The sequence below is a fragment of the Scyliorhinus canicula genome, chromosome 18 (genome assembly GCF_902713615.1).
Source record: "Scyliorhinus canicula chromosome 18, sScyCan1.1, whole genome shotgun sequence".
In the NCBI taxonomy this organism is placed as follows: domain Eukaryota; kingdom Metazoa; phylum Chordata; class Chondrichthyes; order Carcharhiniformes; family Scyliorhinidae; genus Scyliorhinus; species Scyliorhinus canicula.
In genome coordinates this window covers 7225800-7250148 of record NC_052163.1, presented here as the reverse complement: position 1 = coordinate 7250148, position 24349 = coordinate 7225800, and the positions used below count along the sequence as shown (strand labels likewise).

Here is a 24349-nt window from a genome sequence, read left to right as displayed (position 1 = left end):
ACCGTGGTTTCATTTAGCAACACCGCCCAATCACCAACAAAGCTGCACAGCCTGTTTGAGTTTTGCTAAATTTCATTTTGGAGAGGTTTCGTCAGCAAAACAGAACTGATGCGATTGAGGTGCAATTGGATTTGATATGAACTGTGAGATTAATGGTGAGCAGTTTTCTTTTTCATTCTTATAACAAAGGATTTCTTTCCCAAGGATCTACCAGAGCAGCAGTGTGTGTGTCTGCAGCACGTTTAGAATGCCTGTGCCAAAGAGAACGATGTCTCATTAGCAACTCTGCTGGGGAAACTCCCGTTTGTATGTGGAGTGGTACGAAGGCCAAGGAGGAATCGGGAGACTCCAGTTTCCAAGGTTCCTCCCGACTCTTTCTTTCGGCTTCACTTCAAAGTTTGGATGACTTTCCCGGCTAATCTGATTGATGCTGGGTGGTGAGGTGTAATTCCAATGTGTTTAATCTTGTTGAGAGCGGTGATGTTTTGAAACTCGGCACTTGTGAATGTGGTTCCATTGTCTGGTGGAATGACATCAGGTATTCCGTGAGTTGAAAAGCATTGGAGTAATCTTTCAATGGTACCATGCGATGTAGGTGAAAAATATCCATCCATTTAGAGAGTGCATTAATCATGAGCTAAAACATTGGGTCCAGGAATAGACCAACATAATCGATATGGTTCATACCCATGGCCGACCAGGCCATTGCCAAGGGTCAGTGAGGCTGTAGCCAGCAGCTTTTGTTGCATTTGACACTGTTGACAGAGCTTGACTAGCTGTTCAATATCAGCATCAATACGAGGCCACCACATGTAACTCCGAGCAGCACCTTCATCTTCGAGATGCCCGAATGAGTGCTGTAGCTTAGGATCAGCTCTCTGTCTCATAGAGGGGACATAGTGATACCACGCTGACATCTCAATTCATTCTTGTGGCTAAAGAATGGTTTCATTTTCTTGTGAACTGGCTGCTTTATAAGTATTGTGTCTCTCAATTTGGACAGAAGTGGCTCTCGAGTGGCCCAGTTATTAATTTGCTTGGCTGAGACTGGCAAAGTGTCTAAAGAATTTAATGCCATGGAGGACATGTGATACTTTTTTGCAAGGGTAGATGGCTAAGGCCATCCACATTTACTGTGTGTGTTCCAGGTCAGTGATTAAAGCATATTCGTAGGCGGACAGAGTTAACGGCGGAAGTGATTAGTGGGATAGCCTTGTCCTTTATGAAGAGGGCCAGCAGCATTTTGTGGTCAGATACGATGGTAAATGTCGACCATGGAAGGGCTGGTGGAATTTATTGACACCAAAGACTATTAATCATTCTCCTTCTCGATTTGTAAGTAGCCCTTTTCGGCCTTTGAGAGGGTTCTTGATACAAACTCCATCGGCCTTTCAGAGCCGTCGTCATCTAATGGGACAACATCGCCCCAGCACCTTCTGGGAGGTATCGCAGGTCAGTATCAGTTCTTTAGAAGTGAACTAACAGGTTTGAGGAATGCAGCAATTGTGGTTTTGAAAACTTCCTCCTGGGAAACCTTCCAAGATCAATGATGGTGTGTCTTTAGCAGAACATGTGAAGTGGCCAATACCATCGATAAATTTGGTAAAACATGTCCATGGTAGCTTACCAGCCTCAAAAACAATTTGAGTTCAGTTGTGTTTGTGGGACAGGCCTTGATCTTGTCTTCCACGGGATGTAGTCCTTGTGCGTCTCCACGGTGCTCCAGGTAGGTCCCCTCAGTGGTTTGAAAGGTGCTTTTCTGTTTCTTGAGGCGAGCTCCAGCCTCCTGAAATCTATAGTTCACCTCTTCTAAGTTTGCTGGATGCTCGGCCTCTGTGGATCCAGTTATAAGGACATTGTCAAGGTTTACTACAACCTCTGGCAGCCTCCTGCAGCAGACTCTCCTTGTCCTTTGGAATATTGCACATGCCAAAGACACGGCAAAATGCCGTGTGCTTATCGTGACGTACCCCTGGGAAGTGTTATCAAATTCGAGTTGCTGGTACACGTGACTCAGGTCCAGCATTGTGAAAAATTGACGTTCTATCGGCTTGGCTAACAGGACTTCAATTCTCGGGATTGGATATTTATCCAGTTTGGCTGCCTGATTAACTGTCAGTTTATAATTCGCTGCAAATGGGGATGGTCTTGTCCAGTATCAATACAGGGACGAGAGGTGCTGCCCATTCCGAGAATTAAACTGACTGGATGATTACTTGTTCTTCCAAACTGTTTAACTCAGTATACATTTTCTCTCACAAAACGTCTGGTACCAATTTTGTCCGAATGGGTCTATTGGCCCAAAGAGAGGTATTCTGGTGAGTATATTTTTTTTATTTTTCTCCGACTTCAACTAAAACAGGATACTCACATGTGTTGGACCAGAGGCAGTGTCAGGACAATTTATCCTCGTCGCCAGATGTAATGATGCACTTCCGGCTGATTTAATTGTGGTTATAAAAATGATTTAATTAGTGAACAACAAAAGGATTTATCTACAAGGATCTGCAAGAGAAACAACACATCTACAGCTAGTTCTGAAATGGCCCCTGGGTGATTCTCCACTCTTGAGTCCTGATTGGTCACCCACTTATGATGATTTGCCATTAAAGGGATAATGACCCCAGCAGGGCAGAATCATTGTTCAGTTTCTAACAATGGTCAATGCATTTAGCAATATTTTTATAATCAATACACAAGTGTGTCGAAAAATATGGACAAAATCTATCATTTCTTTAATGCCTCAAGTTCTTCAGCTCTGATAGACCAAGTTGGAGTTCTGTCACTCACTCTCGCCACCCATGCACTCTCTGTGCACACGCTCTTTGCACTTTCCCGTGCACTCTCCCATGTACTCTCCCACACACTCTCCCACACACTCTCCCGCACACTCTCCCCGCACAGTCTCCCATGCACTCTCCCATGTACTCTCCCACACACTCTCCCACACACTCTCCCCGCACAGTCTCCCATGTACTCTCCGCGTGTACTCTCCGCGTGTACTCTCCGCGTGCACTCTCCGCGCACACTCTCCCATGTACTCTCCGCGCGCACTCTCCCACACACTCTCCCACACACTCTCCCCGCACACTCTCCCATGTACTCTCCTGCACACTCTCCGCGCACACTCTCCCATGTACTCTCCTGCACACTCTCCGCGCACACTCTCCCATGTACTCTCCGCGTGCACTCTCCGCGCACACTCTCCCATGTACTCTCCTGCACACTCTCCCCGCACACTCTCCCATGTACTCTCCGCGTGCACTCTCTGCACACACTCTCCCGCACACTCTCCCGCACACTCTCCGCGCACACTCTCCATGTACTCTCCGCGTGCACTCTCTGCACACACTCTCCCGCACACTCTCCCGTGTACTCTCCCGTGCACTCTCCGCACACACTCTCCCGCATACTCTCCCGCACACTCTCCCGTGTACTCTCCCGTGCACTCTCCGCACACACTCTCCCGCGCACTCTCCCGTGCACTCTCCCGCACACACTCTCCCGCATACTCTCCCGTGGACTCTCCTGTGCACTCTCCCGCACACACTCTCCCGCGCACACTCTCCCGCACACTCTCCCATGTACTCTCCCGCGCACTCTCCCGCGCACTCTCCGCGCACACTCTCCCATGTACTCTCCGCGTGTACTCTCTGCACACACTCTCCCGCACACTCTCCTGCGCACTCTCCCATGTACTCTCCCACACACTCTCCCGCACACTCTCCCGCACACTCTCCTGCGCACTCTCCCATGTACTCTCCCACACACTCTCCCGCACACTCTCCCGCACACTCTCCCATGTACTCTCCCACACACTCTCCCGCACACTCTCCCATGTACTCTCCCACACACTCTCCTGCGCACTCTCCCATGTACTCTCTGCACACACTCTCCCGCACACTCTCCCACACACTCTCCCGCACACTCTCCCATGTACTCTCCACGTGTACTCTCTGCACACACTCTCCCGCACACTCTCCGCGCACACTCTCCTGCGCACTCTCCCATGTACTCTCCGCGTGTACTCTCTGCACACACTCTCCCGCACACTCTCCCGCATACTCTCCCATGCACTCTCTGTGCACACTCTCCGCACACACTCTCCCGCATACACTCCCGTGTACTCTCCGCGTGCATGCACTCTCCGTGCACACTCTCCCGCATACTCTCCCGTGCACTCTCTGTGCACACTCTCCGCGCACACACTCCCGCATACTCTCCCGTGCACTCTCTGTGCACACTCTCCCGTGGACGCTCCCGTGCACTCTCTGTGCACACTCTCCGCGCACACACTCCCGCATACTCTCCCGTGCACTCTCTGTGCACACTCTCCCGTGGACGCTCCCGTGCACTCTCTGTGCACACTCTCCGCGCACACTCTCCCGCATACTCTCCCGTGCACTCTCTGTGCACACTCTCCCGTGCACTCTCTGTGCATGCTCTCCCGTGCACTCTCCCGTGCTCTCTCCCATGTACTCTCCGCACACACTCTCCACGCATACACGCCTGTGCACTCTCCCATGCACTCTCCCGTGCACTCTCCGCACACACTCTCCACGCATACACTCCCATGTACTCTCCGCGTGTACTCTCTGCACACACTCTCCCGCATACTCTCCCATGCACTCTCTGTGCACACTCTCCCGTGGACTCTCCCGTGCACTCTCCCGTGCACTCTCCCCGTGTACTCTCCGCGTCCACTCTCCGCGCGCACTCTCAACGCACACTCTCCCGTGTACTCTCCGTGCGCACTCTCCGCGCACACTCTCCCGCATACTCTCCCATGTACTCTCCGTGCGCACTCTCCCGTGCACTCTCTACGTGCATTCTCCCGCATACTCTCCGCTCACACTCTCCGCGCGCACTCTCCGCGCACACTCTCCCGCATACTCTCCCGCATACTCTCCCGTGCACTCTCCGCGTGTACTCTCCGCGCACACTCTCCCGCATACTCTCCGCGCACACTCTCCGCGTCCACTCTCCGCGCACACTCTCCCGCATACTCTCCGCGCACACTCTCCCGTGCACTCTCCCGTGCACTCTCCGCGTGTACTCTCCGCGCACACTCTCCCGCATACTCTCCGCGCACACTCTCCCGCATACTCTCCGCGCGCACTCTCCGCGCACACTCTCTCGCATACTCTCCGCGCACACTCTCCCGCATACTCTCCCGTGCACTCTCCCGCATACTCTCCGCGCACACTCTCCCGTGCACTCTCCCGCACACTCCCACACTCTCCCGCATACTCTCCGCGCACACTCTCCCGCATACTCTCCCGCACACTCTCCCGCACCCTCTCCCGCATACTCTCTGCGCGCACTCTCCGCGCACACTCTCCCGCATACTCTCCCGCACACTCTCCGCGCACACTCTCCCGCATACTCTCCCATGTACTCTCCGTGCGCACTCTCCCGTGCACTCTCTACGTGCACTCTCCCGCATACTCTCCGCGCACACTCTCCGCGCGCACTCTCCGCGCACACTCTCCCGCATACTCTTCCGCATACTCTCCCGTGCACTCTCCGCGTGTACTCTCCGTGCACACTCTCCCGCATACTCTCCGCGCACACTCTCCGCGTCCACTCTCCGCGCACACTCTCCCGCATACTCTCCGCGCACACTCTCCCGTGCACTCTCCGCGTGTACTCTCCGCGCACACTCTCCCGCATACTCTCCGCGCACACTCTCCCGCATACTCTCCGCGCGCACTCTCCGCGCACACTCTCCCGCATACTCTCCGCGCACACTCTCCCGCATACTCTCCCGTGCACTCTTCCGCATACTCTCCGCGCACACTCTCCCGTGCACTCTCCCGCATACTCTCCCGCATACTCTCCCGCACACTCTCCCGCACACTCTCCCGCACACTCTCCCACACACTCTCCCGCATACTCTCTGCGCACACTCTCCCGCATACTCTCCCGCACACTCTCCCGCACACTCTCCCGCATACTCTCTGCGCGCACTCTCCGCGCACACTCTCCCGCATACTCTCCCGCACACTCTCCGCGCACACTCTCCCGCATACTCTCCGCGCACACTCTCCCGCATACTCTCCCGCATACACTCCCGCACACTCTCCCGCACACTCTCCCGCAGACTCTCCCGCATACTCTCCGCGCACACTCTCCCGCAGACTCTCCCGCATACTCTCCCGTGCACTCTCCCGCAGACTCTCCCGCATACTCTCCGCGCACACTCTCCGCGCACACTCTCCAGCACACTCTCCGCGCGCACTCTCCCGCACACTCTCCCGCATACACTCCCGCACACTCTCCCACATACTCTCCCGCACACTCTCCCGCAGACTCTCCGCGCGCACTCTCCGCGCACTCTCCCGCATACTCTCCGCGCACACTCTCCCACACACTCTCCCGCACACTCTCCCGCAGACTCTCCGCGCGCACTCTCCGCGCACACTCTCCCACACACTCTCCCACACACTCTCCCGCACACTCTCCACGCAGACTCTCCGCGCGCACTCTCCGCGCACACTCTCCCGCACACTCTCCCGCACACTCTCCCGCACACTCTCCCGCACACTCTCCCGCACACTCTCCGCGCACACTCTCCCGCACACTCTCCCGCACACTCTCCCGCACACTCTCCCGCACACTCTCCCGCACACTCTCCCGCAGACTCTCCGCGCGCACTCTCCGCGCACACTCTCCCGCACACTCTCCCGCACACTCTCCCGCACACTCTCCCGCCACACTCTCCCGCACACTCTCCCGCAGACTCTCCGCGCGCACTCTCCGCGCACACTCTCCCCGCACACTCTCCCGCACACTCTCCCACACACTCTCCCGCATACTCTCCCACACACTCTCCCACACACTCTCCCACACACTCTCCCGCACACTCTCCCACATACTCTCCCGCACACTCTCCCGCATACTCTCCCGTGCACTCTCCGCGCGCACTCTCCGCGCACACTCTCCCGCATACTCTCCCGCACACTCTCCCGCAGACTCTCCCGCAGACTCTCCGCGCGCACTCTCCGCGCACACTCTCCCGCACACTCTCCCACATACTCTCCCGCACACTCTCCCGCATACTCTCCCGTGCACTCTCCGCGTGTACTCTCCGCGCACACTCTCCCCCATACTCTCCGCGCACACTCTCCCGCATACTCTCCCGCACACTCTCCCGTGTACTCTCTGCGCACACTCTCCCGTGCACTCTCCGCGTGTACTCTCCGCGCGCACTCTCCCGTGCACTCTCCGCGCACACTCTCCCGCATACTCTCCGCGTGTACTCTCCGCGCGCACTCTCCCGTGCACTCTCCGCGCACACTCTCCCACATACTCTCTCGTGTACTTTCCGCGCACACTCTCCTGCATGCTCTCCCGCATACTCTCCCGTGTACTCTCCGCGCGCACACTCCCGCATACTCTCCCGTGTACTCTCCACGCACACTCGTCCGCACACTCTCCCGTGTACTCTCCGTGCGCACTCTCCGCGTGCACTCTCCGCGCACACTCTCCCGCGTACTCTCCCGCATACTCTCCCGCACACTCTCCCGCATACTCTCCCGCATACTCTCCCGTGCACTCTCCCGCACACTCGTCCGCACGCTCTCCCGTGTACTCTCCACACGCACTCACAGCGCACACTCTCCCATGTACTCTCCCGTGTACTCTCCACGCACACTCTCCCGTGCACTCTCCCATGCACTCTCCGCGCACACTCTCTCATGCACCGTCTGCGCACACTCTCCTGTGCACTCTCCGCGCACACTCACCCGTGCACTCTCCCATGTACTCTCCCGTGTACTCTCCACGCACACTCTCCCGTGCACTCTCCCATGCACTCTCCGCGTACACTCTCTCATGCACCGTCTGCGCACACTCTCCTGTGCACTCTCCGCGCACACTCACCCGTGCACTCTCCCGTGCACTCACCATGCACCCTCTCCGTGCACCCTCTCCGTGCACCCTCTCCGTGCACACTCTCCCTGCACACTCTCCCTGCACACACTCCGTGCACTCTCCTGTGCACTCTCTGTGCCCACTCTCCTGTGCACTCTCTGTGCCCACTCTCCTGTGCACTCTCTGTGCACACTCTCCCGTGCACTCTCCGTGCACACTCTCCCATGCACTCTCCCATGCACTCTCCCGTGTACTCTCAACGCACACACTCTCCCGTGCACACTCTGCCATGCACTCTCCATGCACACTCTCCCATGCACTCTCTGTGCACACTCTCCCGTGCACACTCTGCCATGCACTCTCCATGCACACTCTCCCATGCACTCTCTGTGCCCACTCTCCTGTGCACTCTCTGTGCACACTCTCCCGTGCACTCTCCGTGCACACTCTCCCATGCACTCTCCCATGCACTCTCCCGTGTACTCTCAACGCACACACTCTCCCGTGCACACTCTGCCATGCACTCTCCATGCACACTCTCCCGTGCACACTCTGCCATGCACTCTCCATGCACACTCTCCCATGCACTCTCCGATCATACTCTCCCGTTTTATAAGTTTCTATGAAATTCTCCCCTCATTCTTTCAAACGTAAACCTAACTGACACAATCTCCCCATATATGTCAGCTATACCATCTCAGGAATCAGTGTGGTAAATCTTCGCCGTACTCCCTCTAGAGCAAGAACATCCGTCCTCAGATACGGAGACCAAAACTGCACACAATGTTCCAGATGTAGCCTCAACAAGGCCCTGTATAATTGTAGCCTGAACAAGGCCCCTGTATAATTGTAGCCTGAACAAGGCCCCTGTATAATTGTAGCCTGAACAAGGCCCTGTATAATTGTAGCCTCAACAAGGCCCCTGTATAATTGTAGCCTGAACAGGGCCCCTGTATAATTGTAGCCTCAACAAGGCCCCTGTATAATTGTAGCCTGAACAGGGCCCCTGTATAATTGTAGCCTGAACAAGGCCCCTGTATAATTGTAGCCTGAACAGGGCCTCTGTATAATTGTAGCCTGAACAAGGCCCCTGTATAATTGTAGCCTGAACAGGGCCTCTGTATAATTGTAGCCTCAACAAGGCCCCTGTATAATTGTAGCCTGAACAAGGCCCCTGTATAATTGTAGCCTGAACAAGGCCCCTGTATAATTGTAGCCTGAAAAAGGCCCCTGTATAATTGTAGCCTCAACAAGGCCCCTGTATAATTGTAGCCTGAACAGGCCCCTGTATAATTGTAGCCTGAACAAGGCCCCTGTATAATTGTAGCCTGAACAAGGCCCCTGTATAATTGTAGCCTGAACAAGGCCCCTGTATAATTGTAGCCTGAAAAAGGCCCCTGTATAATTGTAGCCTCAACAAGGCCCCTGTATAATTGTAGCCTGAACAAGGCCCCTGTATAATTGTAGCCTGAACAAGGCCCCTGTATAATTGCAGACAATCCCAATGGCTTTAATTTTATATGCTCTTATGTGGGACTTTGTCAGAAACCTTCTGAAAGTCCAAATCAACTACATCCACTGGCTCCACTGCAAGTATTGTGAGCAGTTTTGGACCCTGTATCTAAGGAAGGATGTGCTGGCCTTGGAAAGGGCCCAGAGGAGGTTCACAAGAATGTTCCCTGGAATGAAGAACTTGTCGTATGAGGAACGGTTGAGGACTCTGGGTCTGTACTCGTTGGGAGTTTAGAAGGATGAGAGGGGATCTTATTGAAATGTTCAAGATACAGCGAGGCCTGGATAGAGTGGACGTGGAGAGGATGTTTCCACTTGTAGGAAAAACTAAAACCAGAGGACACAGCCTCAGACTAAAGGGACGATTCTTTAAACAGAGATGAGGAGGAATTTCTTCAGCCAGAGGGTGGTGAATCTGTGGAACTCTTTACCGCAGAAGGCTGTGTAGGCCAAATCATTGAGTGTTTTTAAGACAGAGATAGATAAGTTCTTGATTAATAAGGGGATCAGGGATTACAGGGAGAAGGCAGGTGAATGGGAATGAGAAAACATCAGCCATGATTGAATGGCGGAGCAGACTCGCTGGGCCGAGTGGCCTAATTCTGCTCCTTTGTCTTATGGTCGCCCCCTCATCAACTTACAGTAGGTATATCCTCAAATAATTCCAGTAGATTTGTCATGCATGATTTTCCTTTTATAAATCCATGCTGACTCTGTCCGATTCTACCATTGTTTTTCAAGTTGTCTGCCTTAAAACCTTTGATAATGGATTCCAGAACTTTCCCCACAACCAACATCAAGCTGTAATTCCCTGGTTTCTCTTTACCTCCCTTTTTAAATAGTGGAGTTACATTAGCCACCATCCAATCATTAGGAACTGTTCAGAGCCTTTGGAATCCTGGGAAATGACCACTAATGCGTCCACTATTTCTAGGGCCACTTCCATAAGTACTCTGGGATGTAGATAATCAGGCCCTGCCTTCAATCTCATCAACTTTCCCAATACCATTTCTCTACTAATACTAATTTGCTTCAGTTCCTCCCTCTCTCTAAAATGTGTGTTCCCCAACATTATTGGTATGTTATTTGTGTCCCCATTTGTAAAGACAGAACCAAAGTATGTATTTAGTTGATCAGCCATTTCTTTGTTCCCCATTATAAATTCTCCCGTTTCTGACCCCTGTCTTCACCGATCTATTTTTACGTTCCCCGCAGGCTTACTCTAGTTTCCTCTCTCAATCAATCCCTTGGTCCTCCTTTGCTGAATTCTAAATACTCCCAATACTCAAGTCTGTTGCTTTTCCTGGCAAATCTGGAAGCCTCTTTCATGGATCTAAAATGAAAAATTACATTTTCAAATGTCACTTGAACTCCAAAATGAAAGGTGATTTTAGAAAGGGCGAATCTGGAATTCCTGCCAAACATCTGCGTTCAGTGAAATGATCATGTGACCTCAGATTGCCAAGGGGGACAGGCTTTGAGAGAAGCCATTGACATGTTGAGCGCCGGTTTGTGTTGACTGGCACAACACCAAAAATGCTTCTGCTAAAGCCGAAGGCAAAAAATCAACTGCTGTGGAAAAACAGGACAAAACTGTACTTAAAACCAAACAGCAGAACTTTAGATTCAGTTCAAAATAAAGTGAATAGAAGAGATGTGGGCTCTGGAATAAATCGGACGGGGGAGTCGCCTGGAAGGAAACAATTGTTGAGGGACACAGGAACTTCTGACCTAGCAATCTGGGGAGAGGTGAACGTGGAATTATTTTTTTATTCGCTTCTGGAACGTGGGCATTTGTTGCCCATCCCTAGTTTCCATCACAGGGTGATGACGGGCTGCTCTCTTGAACCGTTTCAGTCCATGTGGTGTAGTTACACCCATAGTGCTGTTAGGGAGGGAGTTCCAGGATTTTGACCCAGCGACAGTGAAGGAGCGGCGATATGTTTCCAAGTCAGGATGGTGAGTGACTTGGAGAGGAACCTCCAGGGGGTGGGGTTCCCAAGTATCTGCTGCTCTTGTCCTTCTATATCAGTGTTTTTCAAACTTCTTTCCTGTGATCCACTTTCACCAGCCGGTTGGCCTTCACGACCCACGCCACATTTGCTTACCTCTAATGAGAAAGGGGAGCTTCCTTGGTCCTCACAATCTCACTCCAATCAGATTCACAGGAGGAGAGGGTAATGTTCATATCAGATGCAGAGTTCAGCCAGTTCCTTTGTGCCATCTTCATCTTTCTGAGAATGGAAAATCTAACCTTGCACATATTAGTCATCGTAAAGGGCAATAGCAACAAAATGCTTGTTTTACTCAGCACCGGATACTCCTGGGAGATGTGACTCCAGACTGCTGACAGCCTCATGGACTTTTAGTGTATTTTTAATGTGCTGTCACAGGTTAGTTTTTTCATTTGGAGATAGCTGTAAATTAAGGGGCTGGTTTAGCACAGGGCTAAAGAGATGGCTTTCAAATCAGACCAAGGCAGGCCAGCAGCATGGTTCAATTCCCATACCGGCCTCCCCGAACAGGCGCAGGAATATGGTGACTAGGGGCTTTTCACAGTAACTTAATTTGTAGCCTATTTGTGACAATAAGCGATTTTCATTTCATTTTTTCATTACTAACTGACTCTGGGTCTCAACCTCAAAAAGGAATATTTTGCTCACCACTTCTCTTTCAAAAACTTCCCTGCAGACAACACACATGGGGTTTGCATCCTTATTTGCATTGGCACAATTGGCAAAACCATACCTCAAGAAATCATCTTTCTACTGCATTGTTCCTGAGTTGTTCCTTCTTTGTAGGCTGTTCACCAGAGGCCCTGGAGCTCTGTACAGAGGTAACACTGGGCTTTATCAGTCCTGTAGTGGATTCTCCTGAGCAATTCTCTGCAGCAGATGAGAGATCCTGGCCCATAGGTACACAGCCTATTTGTGATTCTGGCTGTCTGTCTGGCTCATCTGCATAGTCCTCTTGCCTTGCCAGCAGCTTAAAAAAAAGGAAGAAGCTCTTCTCTGTGATTTTGCGGCAAAAGCACCTCCATACAGGGCATGTGCCCTGTCACTGCTGCGGCTTCTGGATAAAGACTGTCCACAGATCCATTTTATTCTTATTTGAAAGCTGGCAGCAGCCGCCATTCTCGGTTTAAATGCTGGTAACCGCCATTTTAGTTTATTTTCCAGTATATTTGAGCAAATTCTCTTAAAGGACCCCCTCTATAATTGTCGAATCCAGGCTATGGATTTGAAGGCTTCAGAAAAGTGGAAGGGATAGTTGGAGGCGGTGGGCGGGTACTGTACCATTACAGTAACCATTACAGTTGTACAAGGCCAAACAGTACAAACACTAATTTTGCGTTGGAGAAACTGGGTACCCTCCCCTCTGTATCGACGTACCGGGGGTCGGGGGGGGGGTCGGATATTCTGATTATTGAAACGGTTAACAATATGCTTGAATAGGGTATCCCTATATGCAGATGACTTGCTGCATGATGTGATGGAACCAGTCCACTATGGGTGATATGATGGAACTACTGAAAACGTTGCCTCTTTTTCAGGATACAAGCTGAATTTGGGAAAGAGTGTGTGCTTTCTGGTGGACCCCACAGGGAGGGGAGCCAGCCGGGGGTCTTCCCTATCGCCTTTCCGGATCTCGCTGCCTGAGTAGCCCGGGACTGGGTCCAACTCCATAAATTGAACTGTACAAGCGTGGTGAGTAATGTCAAGTCTAATTTGCAAAGTTGGAATAACCTTGCCCTGTCCTTGGCGGGCAGGGTCCAGTCTATCAAAGTGAAGATTGTTCCACGGTTTTTGTTATTTTTTTAATGTTTTCCTGTTTTCCTCCCTAAATCCTTTTTATTGATAGCAGCTTGTATATTATGGGCGGGTAAGATTCTGAGGATTCCTGGAACAGTTTTACAGAGCGACAGACAATCGGGGGGGGGGGGGGGGGGGGGGGGCAATTTCTACCAACCCGATAGCATTGACCCGATGGATCTTGGGGATTTAGGAGCTCCCCCGATGAGGGTGTGGGCAATCCTTAACCTTTCATCTGTGTAAGTAGAGCCCGCCAATTAGGTACCGAGAGGGGGAACCCGTAGTGAACTACTGCTACTGTGTAAACACTTTTGTAAATAAAAGTTACTTTCTGTTTGATTCAACAAACTGGCACTGGCTCTTTGTGACCCTGATATGGGATTCTTTCTGTGGAAGGAAAGTCAGTGTAGATCCAGCCCCAGCATCTTCCCACCCTACAGCGATAACGTTCTGACATCTGCTCCTTTTTAAAAATAAATTTAGAGTACCCAATTCATTTTTTCCAATTAAGGGGCAATTTAGCATGGCCAATCCAGCTAACCAGCACATCTTTGGGTTGTGGGGGTGAGACCCACGCAGACACGGGGAGAATGTGCAAACTCCACACGGACAGTGACCCAGAGCCGGGATTCGAACCCGGGTCCTCAGCTGACATCTGCTCCTTGCTGGAGAGGAAGCTGTGCTGGGGCTGCCGGAGAATCAGGTTGGCTGAGAGCTCCATCAGTCCCAGAAGCACTAAGATTGCTTTAGCGTCTGCTGCCATGATCACAGATGGAGGAGGATCCATGGTTCCGTCAAAACAAGTTAACCCAGGTTCTTGGGCAGGGAGGGTCTGGGCACGTCGGGGAGAGGGTACAGGAGGGTGGTGAAGTTGTGTGGGTTTAAGGCTGTGAGTGGGTAGGAAGAACTGGGGTTTCTATTTTAGGGTGCCGTGCCCCGATCCGCAAAGGGCAGCCCTTGAAATGGACCCCCCCCCCCCCTGTCCTTCCCAACCTTTGAAAAGATTATTTCTAAAAATCGGGCTTCGCACTTTGCCTGACTACCCAGGCCAACTGTTTAATGTATAATTGGGGTAAACTGGCTTAGCAGCCATTCTAATTGACCTGTGACTATTTATTTTAATATGGAGGGAAGGCTGCTGAACTTGGTGGCTACCCTTGACCAGAAACTGATCTGGAATGGCTGTATAAATACCCTGGCTACACAAGCAGGTCAGGAGCTTGGAATCTTGGAATGAGTAACTCTCTGTAAATCGCTCTGTAAAGTCTGTCCACCATCGACATGGCATAAGTCAGGTGGTGGAATACCCTCCACTTGCCTGATTCAGTGCCATTCCGACAATACTCACATGAGCTCAGAACGGTCCAGGACAAAGCAGCCCCGCTTGATTGGCACCCCATCCACAAACATTCCCTCCCTCCACCACCCACGCACAGCAGCAGCCATCTGTACCATCTACAAGATGCACTGCAGGAACTCAGCAAGGTACCTTAGACAGCACATTCCAAACCCACGACTGCTGCCATCTGGAAGGGTAAGGGCAGCAGACGCATGGGACAATCACCACCTGGACATTCCCTCCCAGCCACTCATCATTCTGACTTGGAACAATATCGCCGTTCCTTCACTGTCGCTGGATCCCTCCCTAACAGCACAGTGGGTGTACCTACACCTCATGGACTGCAGCGGTTCAAGAAGGCGGCTCACCACCACCTTCTCGAGGGCAATTAGGGATGGGCAATAAATGCAGACCTCAGCCAGCAACATTCACATCCTATGAAAGAATAAAACAAACTTTCGAAGTACTTCACTGCCACTTCAGGCTGTGAATACAGCAGTGTGAATTCACTGTCACTTCAGGCTGTGAATACAGCAGTGTGAATTCACTGCCACTTCAGGCTGTGACTACAGCAGTGTGAATTCACTGTCACTTCAGGCTGTGAATACAGCAGTGTGAATTCACTGCCACTTCAGGCTATGAATACAGCAGTGTGAATTCACTGCCACTTCAGGCTGTGAATACAGCAGTGTGAATTCACTGCCACTTCAGGCTGTGAATACAGCAGTGTGAATTCACTGCCACTTTAGTGTGAATTCACTGTCACTTCAGGCTGTGAATACAGCAGTGTGAATTCACTGCCACTTTAGTGTGAATTCACTGTCACTTCAGGCTGTGAATACAGCAGTGTGAATTCACTGCCACTTCAGGCTGTGACTACAGCAGTGTGAATTCACTGCCACTTCAGGCTGTGAATACAGCAGTGTGAATTCACTGCCACTTCAGGCTGTGAATACAGCAGTGTGAATTTGAGCTCTTTTATTCTTCATATCTTACAGTCTGTGAACAATATGTAAATCAGCACTGGTTTGAATTGCAAATGCATTTTTATACAATTAATGTAAATACAGAGACGCCAATTATGGCTCATGGATAGTTTCAAAACTCATATTTTTCTGTTTGATTTTTCATGCCAGGATTTATTGCTGAATCATATTTACTGGTGCAAGAAGAATGGGTAAGGTCACTGTTAAAGTTCTCAGTTCAGTAATGTGTAAACAATTCATGAAACATTAAAATAACAACAGTAGAAGTTTGTACAGAACATATTCTGCCAGTAGACTGGAAGGGGGGTGGGGGAAGAGAAGGATAATTTATCGCAAGAATACAATACATGGAAAGTGTCTTTGATCTGAGGACATGTTAGAGGGTTGAGTTTTCGAAGTGTAGACATTAAGGAGAGTTGACCTGATTGAGCTACCTCAGTTTTTTCAGCCATATTCAGGAGAAGTTCCGCCCGGTTTCTGTCAGGTGGGAGCGACGTTGGGAGCAGAAATTCTTGTGAGGGGGTATTGCCCAGAACATGCCACAGGACATTGTCCAGAGCATGCCAGGGCAGTGCCCAGAGTATACCAGATCTAGAACTCAAAACTGGGCATCCAGGAAGCACTATGGACCATCAGCAGCAGCAGAATTGTATTCAACCACAATCCGCAACCTCATGGCCCAGCATATCCCCCACTCTACCATTACCCCCCCAGCCAGGGGATCAACCCTGGCTCAATGAAGAGGGCAGGACAGCATGCCAGGAGCATATCCCCCACTCTACCATTACCCCCCAGCCAGGGGATCAACCCTGGCTCAATGAAGAGGGCAGGACAGCATGCCAGGAGCATATCCCCCACTCTACCATTACCCCCCAGCCAGGGGATCAACCCTGGTTCAATGAAGAGGGCAGGACAGCATGCCAGGAGCATATCCCCCACTCTACCATTACCCCCCAGCCAGGGGATCAACCCTGGCTCAATGAAGAGGGCAGGACAGCATGGCTCAATGAAGAGTGCAGGACAGCATGCCAGGGGCAATATCAGGCAGACTGAAAAATGAGGTGTCAACCTGGTGAAGCTGCAACACAGGAATACTTGTGCGCCAAACAGTATAAGCAGCAAGTAACAGACAGAGCTAATATGGGGGGGGGGGGGGTGTCCCATCCTGGATTTACACCACTGGGAAATGTGCTTCTGATGGGATTTTCCAAACTTCGATCTATCGATCTCTGGGTTTTGGGCCCAGTGCATTTCCACAGCACCACCCTGCTCCGAGATTTTGCAAATTTGCCACTCATTGGTTGCAGGAAATCCTAGCTTAAGTGTTTCAGTCTTATATTTAATTTAATGTGAAGAACGTTGGGATATTTTATTATTTTAAAAGTGCTGTATAATTTAAAGTGTTCTTGTAATATGTCAAATATTGAATAAACTGAAACCTCAGCTTCAGTATTAGATTACCAGGTAAATATGGTTTTATTTTGCAATTGTTAAACTAACAGTGCAAACTTACTGTGGTCGAGCAGTTATAACAACAGCATTTTATTCCTTAGATAAAGACCTGGAACAAGCAGCTCATTTGAACAGAGCAGAAACCGCTTCCATTGTCCTGAAGAAGAAGCTAACAGGCTCCATTCAGTGTAACCCCCATCCTTTTGACAAAGAAGACGCAGGGTTTAAGTATATAAAAGGCAATGTACTTCCACCAGAAACTGGTAGCAAAAATTTAATTATTCCATGTCATGAGTTTAAATCTTTTCATTTCGCTGCCGAGAGAGATGAGTTTGAGCAGGAAGTGAAATTTGCAAAGGACGTTATTAAGTTTGGGGCGGCATGTATGAACTGTAGAACTAATGGGACAATTCATTTTGGTGTTGAAGATGGTGGAGAGTATAGACATGGTGAGATAGTGGGTGTTCCTGTCTGCAATAAAGGACTTTTTGTTCATGCACGAGACCTTTATATCAAGAAGTGCTTTATGAAAAAGTACCATGCCCACGCTGAGCATTCGATTCGCCCGCCAAGGTTTGTTGAAGTGTTTGGAGATCATGTTGAGCAGCAGCGTTTTGTTATTGAAGTTGATATCGTTCCTTCGTTGTCAGTGGTGAAAAAGACATTTTATACAGTGAAACTTCCTGACCTCGACAAGTCCAAAAGGAATCATGGTAAACGCTCAATCTACAAAAGAGAGGGAGCTTCTTCAATTCAGGTCCCTCAAGGTCAAATCAAAGAAATGACTGAGTTTGTACGTGACAGAGATTTTGAAAGGGAAAAGGCAGAACGCGATGAAGAACTTTCCAAAGATGACGTTTACAGGAAACTATCTGAATTATTCACCAGTATAAAGAAACACATAAATAATGAAGTGAAGTATATTCTGGTCACTGACAGTTGCAGAAAGGAAGATTTAGAGAATCTGGGCTTTTTGTTAGGAATGAAGTTCTTCTGTGTTTTAGATTTTGACCCCAATTCTAAGATGCAAGGTTTGTACAGTCTTTACCCCAACGCCAGTCCTTATTTCTTAGAAGATTGCATCACTGAACGTGGTTTATTGGCTGATGTGATAAAGGATTCATGTCATCAAACTAAATGGATATTTTGCAATGGACAGACTGACAGTGATGATTACAAACCTCATGATCCAAAAACCTGGATGGAAAATAGGAGGCAGCATCTGATAAATATTGTCTCACAAATCTGCAATGCTGTTCTTCCCCCTGGGACATTTGAGGTTCTTTTCCTCTTACTGTCACCAGCAAATCAGTTACAAGCGGAGGCATTTCATGGATTCTATGCTGGAATGAATGGCAGAAATAACATAAAATGCATCGTGGAAGATCGAGAAAATTACAATAGCTGGGCAAGTCTTTTGCAGAGCATGTGTGACAGAGATACTCTTAATAATCTGAGTATCGTGGGAACAAAGCTGAGCCACTTAGACAGCATGATTCAGACAGTACAATCTTCAAGGCTCAGTGTCAGGCAGTTGTTAGACGAGGGCACAAACTATGAAGATCTGCTGCCTTGTATTGAAGTGCTGAGATCGGATGAATGCAGCTGTATAAATGATGCAAATGATGAGGAATGGCAGGAAGAAATCCGGGAGCAGGAAATGCATTTTTACAGAGGTGGCAAAGTCAGCTGGATGAATTTCTGGCTGGCTGAAAATAGGCATTGTGGTGAGATTATAAAAAGAGATGCATATGAAACTGTGAATGAGTGTCTGAACCAGGTGGTAGAAAGAGCAAGTTCGAAGGAACAGGTGATCACTGTCACAATAAGTCACCAACCTGGTAGTGGGGGGAGCACTGTGGCTAGACACATCCTGTGGGACTTCAGGAAAAGACTAAGATGTGCAATTGTCAACACATCACAACCGATAGAATCCATCTGTGATAAGGCAATCAAATTACTGAACAATGAAGGGAATGGTGAGAATTTACCAGTGCTTCTGCTGGTTGAAGATTGGGATGAGGAGTCCACCGAGGAATTGAAAATCCAACTGGCACGTGCAGTCACTGATTACCCGTCAAAGCCAAACTTCATTTTACTGTGTTGCATGAGGTCTACAGAGTCAAAGATGTCTGCCAGTGCATCTGACAGCTTGCATCTGACTTATCAATTATCAAAGAGGGAAAAATCTTTGTTCAATTGGAAACTGAATGACCTTAAAGAGAAAAGTAAGTACAAAGAAAACTCTATCCTTACATTTGTTGTAATGACGAAAGAATTTGATCTAAATTACCTTCAGAAAGCTGTGAAGGAACTGCTGGAAAGAATTGATCAGACATCTGGCATTCTTGATCTAATTGAATGCATCTCACTGCTAAATCATTATGTAGCAGGTTCATACATTACTGTGTCTGAATGCGAAGAATTCATCAATCGACGGATTCAAACTGAATACCCAACATGCGTTCCTATTGTGGCCGTATTGAGAGAAATATCAGGCTGTCTGCTCTCTCATTACTATGAACCTTCAGCAGGAATCCAGTGCGTTAGAATGATACATTGTAAAGTTGCAGAACAAGTTCTAGAACAGATGAAAGGCCCTCAAAGTCAGACTGTTACCCATCTTCTCCACAGAAATGAATTTTTCAAGTACTACTCCTCTGCACAAGTAGTGAAATTTGTTAAGCAGCTGTTCATTAAAAGAAAAGGCAACACAGGTCGAGTCAAAATGTTTTCTCCTCTTATTAAACATATATGTGAACATGAGAATGAAAATAAAGCTGAAGGTGTTCTGGAAAAAGCCTGTAAATGTTTCGATAAGGATGCCTTTGTCGCTCAGCAGTTTGCACGATTCTTGTACCTTCAGAAAAAGTTTGAAAAAGCTGAGACATGGGTGAAGATAGCTGACTCGTTACAACCGTCCAACTCTTACATTTTGCACACACAAGGTCAAATATATAAGAAGTGGCTGTACGATTTGAGATTGCCAGACAGACAACAACCTCCACAGGAATTTAGCAAAGCGATAAAACTGGCACTGAAGGCCATTGATGCGTTTCAGAGCTCCCAGGAAGCATCCAAGTCAGAGTCTGACTGGAATAACGCTGGCTATTTTGGTGAAGTAGTGGTTGCCTGTTATCTTGTGCAATTTATGTCTTCACTTGACATATTTAAAAGCATCAACGGCTGCCACATAAACCTGATAAAGTATTTGCTAACAGGTTGGATCCCGGAACAAATCACCATTGCATGGGCTGAGTTTCATGTGGAACTGAAGGGATTGCACGGAAACATTTGCAAAGCAATGGAATCAATTTACGAGCATGTGGCTTACTTTCAGCCTGACAGACACATTGAGAAAACTTTTGAGAATTTAAGCAAATGTGAAAAACAATTCTCATATTTCTTCTGTTTCTTCAGTGGTTCCAGGGAAGAGACACTGAAACAAGAAAACATGGAGCTTCTAATGCCGATGTTAAATTGTCACAAAGTGTATCACCTCGGTGGTGGACGATTCACCAAAATGTTTTCGTTAACTTGCGATAATCTAATAAAAATAATAGAGTTGTGCAAGGGATGTTTGAATGAAAATGATTTACAAAACTACATTTTATCACAGATTGCTCTGGCCATTGATCCTAACAACTCTTTTGAAGTCATGATTTCTAAAAAGGAACTTTGTGAGTATAGCGATTGCCTGTGTGCAATGAGCGATTTAGGAATGTCCCCTATCCCACACTTCATACAGGTCCTGCTGTACTGGCCAGAAGCTGAATCTGACAATGGTTCAGTGAAAGAAAACAATAGGTGTTTAATTGACGCATTAAACACCCTGAATGTCCTGTACATGACCATGCTAAAGGATGACCAGGCTAAAAAACCTACGCGACCCCATTTTTTCCTGGGAACTGGAAATGGCTTGCAGCGATTTATCCACAACACAAATCTTGGAGATGGGAACCCATGGGAAGTCAATCCAAACAATCTGCAGCGCTTTGAGGGATGGACTGAAGGAGATGAGCTTTATGTTCGAGGGCACGCCGGAGAAAGTAAGGTCTCCATCCATCGTGGACCCAAATGTTTGATGCCTCCTTGGAACAGAAGAGTTTCATTTTATTTAGGATTTACAATGCGAGGCTGTGTTGCCTATGACATTCAGAATGAGCCCGAGGTTGGTGATGTGCAGTCAGTGGATCAATCAGCTTAACTCTGCTCCCGTACCAGCCTCTCCGAATAGGCACCAGAATATGGCGACTAGGGGCTTTTCACAGTAACTTCATTTGAAGCCTACTCGTGACAATAAGCCATTTTCATTTCACTTCATTTTTTTGTTGTGTCTCTGTCAGTGTAGGGCCGGGATGGAAATGTTGCCATTTAAGGTAGCAACAACTTACTTCAGGTACTTGGGGGTGCAGTTAGTGTGGGATTGAGCGTGACTCCATGAGCTAAATTTCATGGGCCTGGTGGGGAAAGTGAAGGAGGATTTGATGGTGGGATAGTCTCCCTTTGTTGTTGGCTGGCTGGGTGCAGGCAGTCAAAATTAATATTTTGCCACGGTTTCTGTTTTTGTTCTAGTGACCACCTGTCTTTTTGCCAAAGGCATTTTCTCAAGGGATGTATAGGCTGGTCTCGTTATTTGTATGGGCAGGGAATGTGGCAAGGATGAGGAAGGTGGTCCACCAAAGGGAACGGCTTTCAGGGGGCTTGGCTCTTCCAAACTTGTTGCACCATTACTGGGCGGCAAATGCAGAGAAGGTTCGGGGCTGGAGGGAGGAGATGGAAGCTTTGTGTGTGTGAAGATGGAGGCAGGGTCCTGTGAGGGGTTGTGGCTGTGGGCGCTGGCACATGGCACCACTACTGCTCGCACCAGGGAGGTATTCCGGAAGTTTGGTCGTGGGAGTTGTACTGAAGATCTGGGGGTAATTTAGATAGCACTTCAAGTTGAGGGCAGGGTCCAGAGTGATGCCAATAAGACGGTATTATTGGTTTGAGCTGGGGAGGGTGGATGCGAGGTTCCAGGGATGAGAGGAGAAATAGGGAAAAGAGATGAGGGATCTGTTTCTGAGGAAACATTTGCAGGTTTGGAGGAGTTGGGGGGATCCTGGAAAAGGGCAAGGAGTCAGTGGAGGGGATTAAGGCCAAGTGGGTGGAAGAGTTGGAGATGGGGCTGGAGGAAGGATAATGGTGCGAAGTGTGTGAGGGGGGGATGGGATGGTGGTGGTGGCGGGGTGGGGTGGGGGGGGTGGGGTGGTGGGGGATGGTGGGGGGTGGGGTGGTGGTGGTTGGTGGTGGTGGCAGGGTGGGGGGGTTGGGGTGGTGGTGGTGGTGGTGGTGGGGTGGGGTGAGGGGGTGGGAAGTGGTGGCAGGGTGGGGGGGGGGGGTTGGGGTGGTGGGTGGGGGGGGTGGGGGGGGTTGGGGTGGTGGTGGTGGTGGTGGGGTGGGGTGGGGGGGGTGGGAGGTGGTGGCAGGGTGGGGGGGGGTTGGGGTGGTGGCGGGGTGGGGTGGTGGTGGTGGGGTGGGGGGGGTTGGGGTGGTGGTGGTGGTGGGTGGGGTGGGGTGGGGGGGTGGGAGGTGGTGGCAGGGTGGGGGGATTGGGGTGGTGGCGGGGTGGGGGGGTTGGGGTGGCGGGGTGGGGGGGTTGGGTGGCGGGGTGGGGGGGTTGGGGTGGTGGTGGGGTGGGGTGGTGGTGGCAGGGTGGGGGGGTTGGGGTGGTGGCGGGGTGGGGGGGTTGGGGTGGTGGTGGCGGGGTGGGGTTGGTGGTGGTGGTGGCGGGGTTGGGTGTGGGGGGGGTGGGAGGTGGTGGCAGGGTGGGGGGGTTGGGGTGGTGGTGGGGGGTTGGGGTGGTGGTGGGGGTGTGGGGGGGTTGGGGTGGTGGTGGCGGGGGTGGGGGGGTTGGGGTGGTGGTGGGGGGGTTGGGGTAGTGGTGGCGGGGTGGGGTGGTGGTGGTGGTGGCGGGGTTGGGTGGGGGGGTGGGAGGTGGTGGTAGGGTGGGGGGGGTTGGGGTGGTGGTGGCGGGGTGGGCGCGATGGCGGTCATTGGGTACTGTTGGTGTGAAAATGTTAAAATGTAAATGTTGAATAAAAATATTTCTTCAAAAGGGTAAATACTGTAACAACAAACTGAGCTGAATGGCTTGTGTCTGTTGGAACTGAAAATGTAATTTGACTGATTGAGGCTAGAGACTACAGACAAGCTGTTGCAACACTTTATTCAGCAAACTGCAAAATGAAAAACAGATTTTCCAGTTTGACCTGTAAAGGATGGGTGATACTCGCCTGCAGCCTTTTAACTGTGCAGACAGGAAAGTACACGTGGGTGTTGGGGTGGTTTAACCATAATAGGGTTTGTGGAAGAATTTTCTGCCTACTTTGGTTGGATTGCTGCAGTAAATATAAATGTTCATTCTACTCTAATGCAAAGGGAACATGCGTGAAGAGAATCTGTTGGGAATGATGGCTCTGAAATTCCTTACTGCAAAATGAGAAAACGTCTCTTATCTTCTTAACCACCTGACCTCTGAGTAATGTGGTTTTGTCAGCCCATTGTCAATTATGAAAAAGAATAAACTCTCCACTGACATCTGAAAACAGGTGTTTCAAGCCAGGGGACATTTTAGACTTGCTGTCTTCAACCCATCACGTTATCATTCACATTTCCCTCCTCCCTGTGCAGGAATTTATTGCTTTCAGGAAGTTTGAATTTTTTTCAAAGATTATTTATCTAGATTGCTCCGATTACAAATGTGTCATCAAGGTTTTTTCCTTTCTTAATGCCAGTGTGCTTTAGATATTGAGCACTGCAGTTTATAAATGTCGTGGGAACGGATAGAAAGTTGTGAGGTTCTATATATTTTAATGCTTCTGGAATCTTGAATTTCAAAATGATTTAATCCAAATTGAAAATGTTGGTGGATGCCTTATTTTAAAAATCTGTACTGATGACTTTCAGCATTGTATGTTCTTTGTGAACTGTTTTCACTTTGTAACACTTTACAAATAAACCTTTTGGATGTTTGGAATATTACATTTTCATTTCTTTGCATATTAATCTTAACTGTAGCAGTGTCCTTCACTTGAGTAGCTGATCTTACTTTTATTATATTTATGGTTTGAATTCAATAGTAAGTGGAGTCTGATGATAAAATATCATTAATTTCAACTGTGGAAAAATCTTTCCCGCAAATATGAGTTTAAATGAATGTGCATTTAATCAAAGTTCTTCACGTGTTAACTGGAGGACCTACATTTATGTTGCTTGCTCGGTTTCCTTGTTTTACTTTGTTACATAGAAACGTGGCGGCGATTTTCCAGTGCCAGAGGCCAATTGCCATTGGCTGGTTGTCACATCTTCTGGTCCTGCCGATGCCCCGTACC

General features: G+C 49.4%; 1 protein-coding gene across 3 annotated transcripts; it reads left to right on the top strand.

Annotated features, from left to right (window-relative positions):
* Positions 1-21225, top strand: LOC119953518 (sterile alpha motif domain-containing protein 9-like). Of its 3 annotated transcripts, XM_038777882.1 has the most exons (5): positions 1-155; positions 1344-1452; positions 12941-13094; positions 15675-15715; positions 17078-21225. In XM_038777882.1, the coding sequence occupies exons 4-5, from the start codon at positions 15712-15714 to the stop codon at positions 21181-21183; spliced, it is 4110 nt and encodes a 1369-aa protein (XP_038633810.1). In that variant the 5' UTR covers positions 1-155; positions 1344-1452; positions 12941-13094; positions 15675-15711; the 3' UTR covers positions 21184-21225. The 3 variants fall into 3 exon arrangements, with proteins under 3 accessions (XP_038633810.1, XP_038633813.1, XP_038633812.1); XM_038777885.1 differs by lacking the exon at positions 1344-1452; XM_038777884.1 differs by lacking the exons at positions 1-155; positions 1344-1452 and adding an exon at positions 10806-11346.
* The last annotated feature ends 3124 nt before the right edge of the window (positions 21226-24349 follow it).